We start from the raw sequence: 15800 nt of genomic DNA on the forward strand, positions 1-15800 counted from the left end.
CTGATACAATTTTACAGGCCTTAGGTTCTGAACATCAATTTTGTCTGAAGGACAGCTCTGAATATTTAGTCAAACTTATACACTTAAAACGACATTTAAATGATAATTTTCTTTTTCTTTAAGAACATACTTCTACCTCTGTTACAAATTCTGAGAATTTGTTTTCTGAAAAAAACTCGCCCTCTTTTGTTTCAAATTTAGATTTAAAAGGTAGTCTGCCTTAAAAAAGTCATGATCCAAATTAATTGCACAATAATGGATGAAAGTAGACAAAAATAGCTCATCAGAAGATGATCAAAATGCAGCTTCTTATATAAGTGGAAAGCAGATTTTACAGAAACTCAACAGCAACTTTAAAAACTGAAAAGTTTTTTTGTGGTTAACAGTCACCTTCCCTACCCTACTGAAGAAAAAATATTAAAAATCTTCACTTTGAACTCAGTTAACTATGCCAGAGCATCGCAGTAAGAATATTTGACTGCCTTGCTTAAATCTGCAAAAATATTGTTTTTTGCTGTCCTATATTTGGTCATTTAAGCAGTGCTAGGCTATGTCTGTAGCTATTGCAGCTCAGGAACAAGATCTTTAAATCTACTGAAGCTAGTTCTATAAAAGCGCCACAGCCTAATGCTTCACAGTTGTCAAAAATTCATTTAAAAAGGTTTAAAGAACAAAGAACTAAAACACCATGGCCCACTTCATCTTGAACATGATGTGCAGTCTGTCTGGTATGATCACACCTTTGAGATTTTAGACATCAGCTACAATAGCTCATGGAATCAAATTCAAAGTGTTCCATGACGATTTGAGGAGCTGTCTGGCTTGGGTCCTCGGGACAAAGCACAAAAAGCTTGCTCTTTTCCATTGTAGGAAAGATGACTGGAAATATTTCATTACAGAGACATCATACTTTGTCACAGAAAGGGATATGATCCTGTTTCACTAAACTGCTCTTCACGACTGGATGCACTGGGTTTTTCAGGATTCCCAGGCATGCTGACACAAACACAGGAAGAAGACATCTGCCAGAGCTGGACGTGCTGAGCTGCCTGTATCACTGAACTGCCTCCCTCCCCAGCAGAAGAAGTGGTAACTACAAGCCAGGAAACAAACCTGTCTCAGTCTCAGCATCAGCTGCTCCTACCCAAAGGTACCACAAGACTTTTACATCTCGATGAACCGGCATTTCATGATGCAACCACACTTCATAGGCAGTTTCCAATTTGCCCTAATCAGAATTGACAGACTGTCAGATCAACAAATCAGACAACAAACACAGTGACAGAGAGATTGAACAGATACACAGAAATACAGAGGGAATCAAGTGTTTATGCCAAGAGTCAATGGGTACCCTCAAGAATCTAAATTTTCCTTTTTTCATTTTTTTCCAAAACATGCCTGAAAAACAATCAGAACACATGGATATTTAATTTTATGTTTTGTCACTATGATATTTGTTGCAGAATTAGAGAACCTCTAAGGCATTTCTATGTTAACTTCAAAAAATTCCATTAAACCTGTTCTGTGTCTTTATATAAAACTAACAGCTGACCAAGTTTTCTTTCCTCCCACACCTTCTAAAGGGTAAAACAGAGGTAAAGAAGGAAAAGCAAAAATCATACTGAAGTTATCTTAAAATTAACATGACTGTTTGAAGGACAGAGTGGCACTTAAACCTAGTATGAAAATATCAAAATGATTCACACAGCTAGAAGAGAAAGGGTGAAATTAGAGACCCTGAACTCAAAGTCTTCTGTTTAACTTGGAAGGTTTTGCTCATACATACCACCCTACCGACAAGATCCATTTTTGGCCATGGAAATGACATTCTTAAATTCCTACTGGGATTATCTACACTTCAGGTCGGGCTACCTTTGCCATCTGGCAGTGTAGTGACACAAACACAAATGATGGTCTCAAAAAATGCTATAAATTACAGGTAAAATACATAAACTCACGATAGGAATCACAGCAAACTTCTCACAATTAGGATGAGCAGACCGCAGAAAGGGCCTAGTCTTTAAGAGAGGCTACAATGTCAGCAACGCAGTCAGTGGGCACATTGGCTAATGGGTATATTCTGCATATATAATTCCAGGGAGAGGAAAAATAGAAACTGAGCAAAACTCTCCCTCCAGTCAGTGGAAACAGAGACCCCTGCTACACTTTCTAGTAGAGAGAAGAAGAAATCCTAGTGGTAAAATTCGCATGTGTGGAAGACATGGCACTGCAGTTCACAGAGCTCCTAAGGTATGAGAGTGAAGACCCTCATTCGTACATTTCGAAGGCCAACAGCAAGACAACAGGGCATTACCTGCTGTGGGATGGAAACCACACACCTAGACCCACTGCCCTTAATACACAAGTCATTCAGGTAGCACTTAAACATAATGAGATGGCTACAAGATGCTTCAGTTTCAGATTCTGACGTGTTTTGCTGAATGCTGAATTTCCTCAAAATAAATCAATGATAACACCTTTGCTACCACTTGAAACCTTTTCCCAAATTGATCACCAATAGCTATCCATTCTTTTTTCTATTGGGTATAAAAATTTATTTTATTGCTTCCAAAGTTTCCAGTTGCTTTCAAGGTTTCCAATTTGAAAGAGATATTATCAAACCTAAAAAAAAGTCATCTTTTGACTTGTTGGACTGGAGGAGCGTTTGAAAAACAAGCTGTAGCAATACATCCTACAAGATGCTCAGCAGCTTTGTCTTTGGCAGTCTACAGGCCCTATGCCTTCTGCACCATCAGAAGCAAGGGGCAGGAGCTCTGTCTTCAAGCCAGGTGTTACAACAACTGTTTTCTTTTTAGTTTTAAATGAATATTGTAAGAGCAGAAGAAGATAAAATTGAGTACTGCTTTAATAAGAAACCAAATTTACACTGTTAATGCAATACAGTGTAAATTCTCTTTGGAAAGATTTTCCAAAGATTCTCTTTGGAATCTTATTACTACAGAAACAAATATAACTCACTAAAATATACCTTTTTTTCCCCTGAAAAAGAAAACTGATTCATCACAATCTATTATTTCAAGATATCATTATTTTAATTAAACTCTTATTTTACCCATATCAAACTTTTAGTAACTGCATCTTCTCCTTCAATGTTTTTCTGTCCCACTTAGATTTAAAACATTGCTAATAATCACCACTTCCCATTTGAGTACTTAGGTGTGTAGCACAGGCCAAAATAACCTCCATTTTCTTAAAAGTAATGAAACTATTTCAAACCTACAACTATTTTTATTTGAGCTCTTATTTCAGTTTTTTATTTCTATCTGATCCACGTGCCAGAATTTTGCAGAATGAAGGAAGCGGATCTGCAAACATTGTTAGCTAGCAGGTGTTCAGACAAAAAAACCACTCCTGATTTATTGCCATCCCACAGAGGGAGAACTAAGTGCTCCTCAGCAACAGCTAGCTAGTCAGTAACCCACACGGTAGACTAGTCAGGGGAACTCATACAATGCCTTTTATTTCTTGACCACCTGCTCTCCTGATATCTGCATGGGGTCACATCTGTAACATAGTGGGAGAAGTGGCAAAATGAAGCACCACCAGCAAAACCAGTTGCTATTATCCTGATGGTGCAAACAATAAGGAATGTTAGCACTTCAGAAAGGGCTAGGGAAATTCAAAGACACCAAATCTGTAATTAGGGTAAAAAAGTACCATGATTTAAAAAAAAGAAATTAAAACAATTACAAGGAAGTTTAAGATCTGAGGTCAACAACACAGTAAAGTCTTCTGAATATTTTATAAATTTAAAAATGAAATATTAATTACTGACCTTAATGCCAAAGTGTAGGTTCCAGGTTGCCTTTGGCTTTCACGAATGAGATAGCTTCCCTCTGCAACACTTAATAATTGGTCAGCTTCCTCCCTTGAGATCATCCCATGGAATCTAAGGAACAAAAATTTTTTTGAAACACATGCCTTTTCTCTCTTAAATCACCTTTTGCTCTTCTTTTAAAAAGCACCAGCCACAGTAATTAAAAAAGAAACAAACATTAAAATGACTGATTTGCACGAATCTATAGCTTAATTTAATCTCCCTTTCTGCCTGTATTTGAAGTCACTTTAAATGGTTTACAAAGGCTTCTAGGAAACAATATCTATGAAACAACTATATTGCTTTTTAAATCTGCATCTATCAATTTAATATGTAGAAATAAATCCATTCTCTCCTGCTGGCTTCACATGTTTTGTGCCAGTGGCATGCAATCAAACATTCTGAAGCATTCAAGGATATTATATGCAATCCCCAAGATTTTAGCAAGTTGCCATAATCTCAGTAATTACTGGTGTAATAACCTAGCAACACTACACATCTTTTACCAAAATAAACCTAAGTAAGGTCTTTGTTTCTCCACACTAAATCTAACCATCTTTGCCTTAGCAACCTAAAACAGACGACACATACAGACTGTACATATATTGCATTTATGATCCAAATATCTTTTTTCCTAGACAGAAACACCTTTTTGCAAAGCCAGCTGGAAGGGGAGGTAGAAAAAGACAATCCTTTGAAAGTATAGAAACACATGTATGTTTTTCTCACTTAAAATAGCACTCAGTGATATCCATATCCATCAGAAACTGCAGCTGTAATTTTAGGCAGACAAAAGCGATGGTACTGCAATAACAATTTGATGGTGAGCAAAGGCACACTGCTGTAAAACATACAGAAGAAACACAGGGCACAGAGTAAACACTTGCCACCTTCTGTAACTAGTATCAACCAACATGTTCAGATAAACCACTTTTAGAGGTGTATGTTACTTACTCTCTTCCATAATATTTGGGTCTGTTCTCTACCTAGAAGAAACAACAGAAATTGTAATGTTTCATAACAAGAGAACCTATACAGTAAGCATACTGTCCACAATATAGTATTAAAAATAGAGAGGGATATAATGTGAAAGTACAGACAAAAATCATCTACTATCCAGAATTTCTCCTGTGATTAGAACATAGGGAAACCATAGGTAGGCCTTCAGGAAACACTGCACTTCTGAATGGCCTGGAGTGAGACAGGATGAACCACTTGGATCATGTCATCCTCAGGATTCTGCATATACAAATTGATGGCATTGAATATTTCTTGTACAAGCTGCCAAAAAGGGACAACAAAGTTTGAATTTCATGCATGTAAGTGCACAGTATCGTTGAGTGCACTAATAGAGTGAAACATCTATAGAACACTTAAATTTAAAGGTTACCTTCCATCACAGAGCTGCTGGTGCCACTGCTGAGAGAAATAAAGCCACTACCATATCCTCTCAGAGTGAGGGCAAATGGTTAATTAAAGTGCCTAAATTAAAGTGAATTAAAGTGATCAAGTGCCTAAGCCTTGTACTTCTCGACTTCATTAAACTATGTGATCTGTAGTATCAACTAAAAGATCTCAACAACAGGTATGCATGTGTTATGTTGTGTAATTCCAACCTGACTGTGCTCTAGAGACCATACTGCATAAATGCACACAAAATGCAAGGGTGTCAGATTGCAATTTGCCTGATAATTATTTTGGATGAAATAATGCATCTGCATTTTTCCAGAACGTTTAGAGCTAAGTGAGGAATGGCAGACCTCACAGAAATCATCTCAATAATCTAAACCACCAGATTATCCTTTCTTGTTAAATTTAAAGGAGGAAACTCTTTGGGGAGTAAAATTCAACAGTTATGCAACCTGAGCTACAAAAGTATAAAACAATTCAGCTACACTGAAACATAAAATACAGTAAACTGCCACTTCAGTTTCTTTTTTCCATCTTTTCAACAGAAAGCCTATTAATATTAGCACTTTTCACCAATTATTTCAGTGGAGCATAAAGATTTCAGATGTCCAAAACAACAAAAACCAACATACATCCTGATGTACAGCCTAAGAACAATTCTTCCACATTCCCAGCAAATAAAAAGCTATTGTGATGGTTCATCACTTTTGAAAAAACATTCCATCACTGAAAAGATTTATCTTGTACTAAAAGATTTCCTTTTCCTTTATAAGAGCAAACAAGAGTTGACTGGTATTATAATTGTTTTCAAAGGGCCTGAAGAGACTGAATAATTTCAAAAAAGAAGAAAGGTCTTAAATATTTTTTGCTAAATGTAGGCTATTTCATCAATAAGAAGATAGCAATATGAACAGAGAAAAAGTGAAAGCATTTTATTGTTGATATTATAGAAACTTGCAACAATTCCTAACTAAACCCTTAAGCCAAGACACTAGTTTCAGGCAGTTATTAAAAGAAGAATCCTGTCATGAATAAGATTTTGTTGTCTGTCTACTGAGATTTTATATTTATCTCAGCGAATTTATACAACAGAATTGGAAAATTTATATAAGCAAAGGCATTCCTTTTCAGCAATGGATTACTAATGTGATAGAGCATCTTCAGAGTACTTGCAATTCCTAAGAAAATTTATAATATACTCTGTGTGCAAATATTTGAAAGTGTAAATTAGCAGAAGACGGAAGCAAAGCATGAGAAAAAAAGCTCCACTGGACTTCCAGTCAATTGTAGCTGGGCTTGCAGTTCATCTTGGTGGATGATGAGTTAAAAAGGAAAATAACCACTTCTGTTAACTCTGAGTCTCTACTGATCAGTTTTACCAACTTGCAAAAAACCTTTAGTATAAATGTTGATGTGCAGCACTGTCTGCTTATATAAGACTAAGTGCAGCTGGAACCTCAATTCACTGAGTTTTATTGCCTGTTTGTGTTTTGGGGTTTTTTCCACAACTTTTTACATTTATGATAATATTAGGGTTTTTTTGACATCTAGATTGAATACATACATTAAGATTTTAAGGAAATTCCATCAGAACTCAGCAGAGGCCTTGTAATTCATTCAGAATTAGCTGGACTACATACACAGTGCAGTTCATGTGTACTTAAAAAACCACACAGATTCCCTGTAAGCCAAATTTACCATGTAAGACAGTAAACACTGTTCTCCAGCTTCCCATAAAAAGTGTTTTTACACCAACTATACTCCTAGCAACTCAGACATAGCGTTTGTTCTTACTTTAGGTATCCTTAGCTGCACCAGAACCAGAAGTAACATGTAGCTTTTTTGGTCTTTTGTGTCTGCCTGGACTTCACAAAGTTCCTGACTGATCATATTCTACATAATTAATTCTACAGTTTAGAATCACAGGCACCCACGTATCCTCCCATTGTACATGAGCACTGAAAGCCAAAACATTTTAGTTTAGAAGCTTCATTAGTCTAACTTTAACAGTCAGTCATGCTTAAGGAGACAAAACCAAAACATCCATCTGGACTGGAACTAAAACCCACCTAAGAAAGGAAATACATTTTTAAATAAGATCAAAGCAATAGCAAGAAATTGGTCATTTTAGCTAAAACTGTTAGCTGAAAATACAGTATAATTATCCTCTGCAGAGTTTCTTTCTGATTTGGCAGTATTTCTGGACTAAAGTATCATTAAGCACAAGTAAAGGCAACCTTAAGTACTTAATTTTCTCTGTATCCAGCAAAGATCAGCTGACTGCTCTCTTTTGACTTCTCTGGACATTTTATTTATGGGAAAAATTTCCTATTGCTGTTTGTTTGGCAAAGTTTTAAAAATTGCTTCTAACTTAGAAAAAAAAAAGAAAAAAAGGTGAGATATTTGTTTTCAATGTGCATACTTGTATATCACTGATGCAGAGGCCACAGGAAAAAAATAAGGTCTCCCTATGATACCTGCAAGAAACATAAAAATCAACAAGATATCCACCATTGTTTAATTTCTGATTTTTTCAAACTGAGGTGTGAAACCAAGGAAACCAAATTTATAAACAGGTAAGTGGGGCAGATTTGGCAAGTACCTTACGGTAGCCATTCCTTTGGAAAAGAGCTTAGCTACCACGAAATTTGGGAAGTCAACCTGGCCGAATATCCTACAGAAAAAGCCACCTTTACAAACAGCTCTAACAAGGATGTGCATTATATATGCCCATCTATATGTTTCTTGACTACTAACATTGTGACACTTTCACAATACTACACACAGATGCTGTTTAATAGGCTTCTTAACTACTAGCACTGAATGAGGATGAAGCCTCCCAATAGGACACAAAAGGCCAGTGCTTTTAATTATATCCATAATATGTATTTTTTCATATAGTTATTTAAAATTTAGTGTGCAATGCTTTCATATAGCAGTCAAGGATGCCCTAAATATGCCTGCACATGCATATGTAAAAGATTATATGCACAAAAAATACAAATTTCATAGAGGAAATACAATATTAATTGGACAAACAACATTATAATTTGGATGCAAGCCTCATGCAGAAGTCAGATATCCTTAGAATGTTATGGAATCATCAACTTTAACCTCACAGAATGTTAAAAGCCTTGGCTCTGCTGCACCTTCACAATAAAAAATCCCAAATGAATGCAATGCTCTTTTACTTCTGAGCCCTTCCACTGATCTGTGTGTTGCTCTAATATGAAACTGGTGTAGCAGAGCAGAAACTTGAATTCTTTCTATTTGAGAAGCATTTCATTTTAAGTAGGTCATTCTGTTGAATACACCTCTCGGTATCAGCACTTGTACAACGTCTGCCTTTGCACATTAAATAAAAGGTTGGGGGTTTTATGGTGTGATTTCCAATTATTCTTTAACAAGCGCTTTTTTCCCTTAATCATCACTTTTGCTTATGTCAACAAGTGGATTACAGTAAGGCAAGAAGAGCAATTTTTGTGCTAATACCTCACCAAATTACATATTGTTCCCTCCTACTGACCTCTTTGATGTTCTCAGGACCAAGATTCTTTTCCTAATATTTATGAATTTGTTTATACAGCTGAATAATTCAACCACTTAGGAAAAGATTCTGCTCCCCACTGACTCATGCATGGCTGCTAATAGAAACCCAGCTGAGAAAGAACAGATCACAAAGCTCAACACAAGCAGAAGAGGCTGAGACTAGAGGGAAAGGTTAAACAAATTACTGCTCGCTGAATATATTTTCACTTCAAATCAGCTCAGCTGCATAAATTGTTCAACACTTATAATGAAAACCAGTTATGTGCATTATAAAGAATTAATGCAGAAGTAGGAAAATGCACACTGATACCATATTCTTTCAATTTTACCTTTGTTAGATAAAAATAAGCTTCAAAGAACTTTTTTGAAAATAATCTGATTCTTTAATGATAAAACGTGTATTTAACGTGTTCTGTTCTGCAGCTAAATACCTGGAACTGACTGATTCTTTCATAGTTCCATTTTATCAATTCTCACCGGTTTCTAAATCTGCAGCTTTTAGTTCTTAGTTTCTACAATGTTCATGGTGCAGACACAGGCTTACGCTGCAGAGTTCAAAAAGCTACTTTAAAATACAGAATATCTCATTTTTCTGTTCACTCTGTCACAGGGATACTTTTACACTTATTTAAAGTTTGTCATATGTTATCATCTTGTTCTGGAATAAATTCATAGAAATATGACATCAAAGGCACTAATGTGTTGCCTTTCTTTTTTCAGTGATGACAGGACTTAGCAGAGTGTTTTGATTGTTTGTGGTACTTTTGCCAATCTCCCGTTAACAGGCTATCAGTTCATAGAATTAGACCCAGAGGACCCCTCTATGTAGGGATGCAGAGAGATCAGGTACCCTCCAAAGAGCTTGGATGATTAGTTCATGCAGGACACCACTCACACATGGCAAATATTCCTTTGTAAACCAGTCCAACTTTTCAATTTGCTACCTGTATAGCTAACAAAATTTTCTAATTTAAATTCAGTGATAATGAGGATGAGAAAGTTGTAGTACTCGGTGTGATTCATATTTGAAGAAGTTTTACACAGATGCTTCTATATTTGGCTAGCAAGAGTAAATCTCTTGTTTGATTCTAAAAAGAAAACAATCTGTATCTGACCAATAGCTGAAAGATTTTCAGCATTCCAGAGGCAGGAGACATTTTTAATTTTCATATACTGAATACACATTTATGTCTCTGCTTATTTGACCGGATAGGCTAATAGTATTCTGAAAAATAGTACGAAGGAGAACTCGGTATAAAATTTGCTTGTAACTTCTTATCACCTAGGGTAAAGTGACCCCAAAGCATTTCTCTGCAGTCAAACTAGCATGGGATATAATGCCAACAGATCTTACTGAATATACCAGACTTCTTTTATCAGTTTACAGTTTCTTATTGACTACAGGGTACATATACTTTGTGCAGCTGACATGCAAAATATTTATGAGCATTACACTATTAGTCTGCTACTATGGGGGTAAACAACAGCAGGATTCTGAGATAAGACTCAAAAAATAAAAGGCTACAGTTATTATTGTACAGCTGTAACGTCAGCACCTCAATGAACAGTGTCAGAAAAAAACTACCAAAAATCCTTTAAAGTGTTTTACAATACACAAATACCTACACATACTACCACTTCTTCCAGCAGAAAAATACTTTTGATGAGAGGAAGAAAAAAACAACTGTCCAGCAGCACTTTACAACAACAAACACAATCCACTGGAGGAAAGGAATAAAATACTTTATCCAGGTGAGCACTCTGAACAATCATCAACCAGTACTGTAAGACAAAGCTTTTACAAGAATTCAGATACTTTGTATATTACTGTAATGAAAAAATGTATCATAGAGAACACACAAAATAGAAGAGAACCTTCTTAATAATGCTGCAATGGGAATAAAGAACTGGAAAACCTTCCTTTTTTTCACAGCTCAGATCTTATCTTCTGTACTTACCTTTCCTTCAAATCTCCATCCCAATTTATTCGATGTAAATAAGATACCTGCATGACAATTTTAACAAGAATACCTCTGCTTGGACACTCATTAACAGTAGAAACCCTTGTCAAAACGAACTTTTGGCTAAAATTCTTGTAAAATTCGTGTGTTGTTCCTTTCTATAGCTATATCTTTCCTAAGTGCAATAAGTTACAGCTATACCTTTTTTAAAAACACAAATCTATCAAATTCACAAAGGAAAGCAAGCATGCTTCCACTACGTGCAGTATTTCACTTTTGTTTAATCTCTACGTTTTATTTTAAAAATTTACAGACTACTTCACAGAATCACAATTGGGCATTTGAAGAGATGACAGAGAAACACCCATTTAATTCTGTCAAGTAATTCTCCTTCTGATCTAAACTATAAGCTACTGTTGTTCCAGACAGTGTTAGATCTCTCTGTATTTATTACTACATTGAAGCAACTAACGTGTCTCAAAGATTAATTTTCTTTCTCTTGGCAAAGATTAAATTTCTTTTTCTTTTGATAAAAATACTCAATTTTTATTGTAGCCATGTAATAAACTTCAGTTATTCAGTAAGAGCTGCGTGTTGTAATACTGCCTAACATTTCAGAATTTTTGAAACTGAAATTAATGTTTCCCAGGTTCCTAACTGAAGCTGCAAGACAGACGTAGTTATGAGTAAATCTTGCTGGCACCCATGTTTGGTATCAGTTAAACCCTCCAGCACCACAGCTCTGGAGAGGTGCTGCTCTGCTGAATGGCAGCTCAGGGCACACTAGAATTTGGGGTCTGACTCAACAGCTGACACCATGAGCAGGTGCTTCTGTATCACTGTCTATCAATGGGATCCCATAGTTACCAGTTCAGTCTTAAAATCTGTGGCTCTGTATAGCTTAGCTCCTGCTATTAATGAGTCCTAAGTATTATGACTCAAATAACAGCACCAGGGTTCAGTCTTCCCTCTGCTCATTTATTTTACACATCTAGCAGTGAAGTCTGGACAAACAGGTACATAGTCCCCCTCTACAGCTCTGCTCTTGCTTCTTTGAATTTCTGACCGAAAAAGGAGGAGAAAATGTGTGTTCATGTATCTAAGAATCAAAAACTATTAAATGATTCTCAGGTATACACATGATACTCAAAATGCTTTTAATTCCATTTTTAGACCAAATGGATTTCCAAGTACCAGTGCCCCCAAGGCTACTCGCTCCAATCACAGCACAAAAAGTGTCCCAAAGAACCACTGCTGGGGTTGGACACAATTAAGTATAGACATGGAATTACTGGACTCTATAATAAACTGAATGTCATAATACCTACCTCACGAGTGCAGGTTATTCTTCTAGGATGGGGAGCTTCCTGTTGCAACTGATACACTGGGAGGAGGCAGAAGTTAAACTCTAATTAATACAGAATCATTGCAGTAGTTAGACATTTTAACATTAAATATTGCTGTTTAAATAAGGAGACTTTCTACAAAGTTTAATGCAAAGATACCAAGGATACCAAAGTCTCAAAATTTACCAATATGTGGTCAGAAAAAAGAATGTTGCTAGCCAAAACAGGATATTGATTTTTCTTTACAATTAATTGATCAAGTAATATGGAATAACTAGGTGAGACCAGTTAAGTTTCCAACAAGATCAGACAAAGAATCATACTAAACACAAATTAAAGTTTATTATATGTCAAATCAGGTTGCTGTCAGACTTTCTTCAGTAAACAGATGGAGCCCCATCCTACTGCACACACTCAGTCATATGTCAAGACAAGAATCACTGAGAACTATGCAGTATCACTCTGCTTTTGCCACTGCTCAGTGATGACCTTTCTGAAGAAAGAGAAAGATGGCCTTTGCATTTGCAGATCAAAAGACATCAGGAGTTGAGCAGCAGAGTAAAACAGTTAAAGTCCAAATTAGGACATACACTTACTTACATTTACATCTTCTCTCCTCCTTTTTCTCTATTTTTAAAATAAGCTTCATCACACCAGAAGAGATCTTAGGAACCACATGTAAATTTAATGGTACTAGTATGTGCAGACTTTCTAATATAATACCAACTTCTACCCCAACTGAGTGTGGTTTGGCAAGTCTCCTTCAAAATGAGGCTGTCAACACTAAGTTAGTATTTGAACAGCACTCTAGAACTGACAAAATTGACATCTGGAATTGTAATCTTTCAAAATTAAATTATGTTTCAATTAGTACTAATACCAAGGTCTAATAACATGTGTTATCACCTTCTTAAGGTATTAAGACTATACACTAATTTAACAAATACAATTTGACTTCATTACACTTCTCATTTGATTACAAGTCTTTTCCACTGGCAAATGCTGTATTTATGGGCTAAGTTACACTGGAATGGAGAAAATGGCAAGATGCCAGATGATCACAGAGTCATAAGATAAACTGGAAAAAACCACTGCCTTTGTTCCACACAAAAAAAGCTAATGGTTTTTCCTGTTGTTACTAAAATCGATCCTTACCATTTGGTACTGGTAATACAAGAATGATTTCTCCAAGTGATGAAGATCAGCAGATTGGTATATAAAACTGCAGTTAGCATTTCAAGCATAGCATGACCATTTATTTTGCCAGCAGTTCCCTAGCTTTTATTGTAAAAGCTGTATTTGATGGCATCAGGCCTTGTCCATATCTAATTCTGAAAACTGCAGAGCCAAGTTCAAAGAAAAAAAAATAAAATTACAGACCGAGTATGGATTTTTCTGAATTTCAAAGAAGAGCAGCGAAGACTTACAATGGGCATGGTCTACAGAAATTGGTTGAAAACTGAGAACTGTTTTCCACCTTACTTCAAGCCAGGCTGAAAAGATTTTCTGAAAGGAAATTATTTTTCACCAATGGCAGTACCCTTCTTCTTTTCCAGCAAGAAGCACAGCAAGTTGACTAGCTAAGTTACAAAACAGGATGCCTATCCCTCCTCCTCTAATTGATGTATGCAATTCAAACTGTTCAACACGAGTTTCCTTGCTGTAATTATTGCCAGGAAAGTCAAACAAGACATTCCTCTTCATCTGTCATGAGACAGAAACATAATCAAACCCTGTGATTCTGATCTTACTTCTGAACCACGTGAAGGGTTCACCATGGCAGGCAAACGATGTTGTAGAAGAGTGGGTGCATACACATTTGCATGCGCCCATGCCTTCAGCTCCTGGCAAGGTGCCAATGAAGATTGGGTATTTAGAGAGCTTGTACCTCCCCGTTACAGATTATGGCAGGGAACAAACCAAACAAGGAAGCAGTGTTCCCCAGTTCACAGAAGGTACACTGAAAAAAATACTTTAAACTGCTCTCTTAACACTTACTCTCTTTCTAACCATGGTTCTCACCAACCCTTTAAGAACACTCCCGTATCTCTGACTGAAAAGTCTCCCACAGCAGGATGGAAACCTTTTGAAATAACTACATTTTATCAGGTGCTATATCTCCCCAACCTTTAGAGGGGACATTTTCATTGTGTGAAATGTTGCTTGAGCAAATCCTTTATCCCACCTGAAGACATCAAGCTGAATATATACAAAGTAATGCAAGTCTGATGTCCCTAAACTGCTAAGTGTGTTATACACACAAACATTCTGCTTTCAAAATCTGCTTTTCACAGAAGACTCTTCTTTCTTGCTGTGTTTCCTTCAGTCTCAAAATGTCTTACATCTTGGCTTTTCCATCTACAAAGAACTAGCATTTATAGGTGAGATACTATGGGAAGCTGAGATGCCCTTTTACAGTGCCATTTGTCTCATGTTCTCTTCTATGTCCCTGAACCTTCATTAGCCCAGCCAAACAACAGGTCATTCCTTTACGTGGAATTCTTTTGCATTTAAAAATGTAATGTTGGTTGTGCTTTTTTATGGGTTTGAGTTTTTTGGTTTGCGAGGGATTTTTTTGTGGTTTTTTTTTTTTTTAGTTTGAAATAAAACCCAGCAAGTTGTGAAGTTCCCAAGAGAGTGGCACTCTGATCTCAGGGCAATGCACCTGGACTGTTGTCCTGCTCACCTGACCAAGGCAGCTGCAAGGCCAGCTTCCTCTGGGCTAGGGCACACACACACTGAAGAGTTGCAGAGCCCAGACCAGCAGGCTTCAAAAAAACCTGCTTGTGATTTGTCACACCAGGCCAAACGAACGCTCTTGTTTTACCACATCATTTTATGCACAGTGTGAGCAAGCATTACGCTTGCTCGCACTCAAGCCATATAGTTACTACAACTAAGGGCAGCATGGTTATGATAAGCAACAATATTACATCACCAAATTCTGGAGGAAAACAATTTATTTTGAGTCTTCTTCTAACCAGTTCAAGTCTCAGCTCTAGTAATGCAAGGTACTTGATCACAAGATACCTTAAAAGTTTGTAAGGTCACCAACTTTAAGGCATGAATAGAATTTATGTAAATCCTGGTCTAGGCAGCCAAACTAATATAAGCCAGACCAACCAGGAGTGGGACAACTTAGTTAATAACGTGCAGAGAACCCACTACTCCAAATAATCAATGCTCACTTGTCCTTGGAGATCATTCAACTGCACTATCTCTAAGCAGCAATGAACCCCTTGATGCTTCTTAAACTCACATTCTGATGAAAAGAAAAATAAGTCTTTTAAAGCACCCAAACGAAACTTTTTCAGCTCTGAGTTGGAGAAAAAAAGCGCTGAGATACTTACAGTAAGATTTCCAAACAGGTGGTCTGTATTCATCAGTATCTGAAAGAAAACAAAAAATCTTAATGTTGTGTTGGAAACATTTTAACACAGAAATAACCCTGCAGACGCACTTGCAGAATTATTAAGATAAATATTGCACCTAGGTTCTAAATTATTATAGAACAACCTCTTACAAGTTCCCCCTCTTTACTCAAACTAAAACCGTGAAAAGGTATTTTCTTTATCCAGCTAGAAAAACTAAAGAAATACATTTGCAAAATGGCAGACATGCAGATCAGAAGCCAACATACTGTGAGGGGGAAGTGGAATTCATATTACTTTACTATACATACATTTATAAATTCTA

The 15800-nt window shown here is 36.5% G+C and overlaps 1 protein-coding gene across 1 annotated transcript in view; it reads right to left on the reverse strand.

Annotated features, from left to right (window-relative positions):
* CHN1 (chimerin 1) overlaps window positions 1-15800 on the reverse strand; it is a 111646-nt gene that overhangs the window by 61961 nt on the left and 33885 nt on the right. The window contains exons 4-7 of the mRNA XM_027733536.2: window positions 15455-15493; window positions 12087-12142; window positions 4793-4824; window positions 3797-3910 (exon numbers count right to left, since the gene is read on the reverse strand). Of these exons, the coding sequence (XP_027589337.2) occupies window positions 3797-3910; window positions 4793-4824; window positions 12087-12142; window positions 15455-15493 (241 nt within the window). The remainder of the gene's footprint in view (window positions 1-3796; window positions 3911-4792; window positions 4825-12086; window positions 12143-15454; window positions 15494-15800) is intronic.

Source organism: Pipra filicauda, unplaced genomic scaffold (genome assembly GCF_003945595.2).
Source record: "Pipra filicauda isolate LSUMZ 115617 unplaced genomic scaffold, ASM394559v2 scaffold5_size6683894_pilon, whole genome shotgun sequence".
Taxonomy (NCBI): domain Eukaryota; kingdom Metazoa; phylum Chordata; class Aves; order Passeriformes; family Pipridae; genus Pipra; species Pipra filicauda.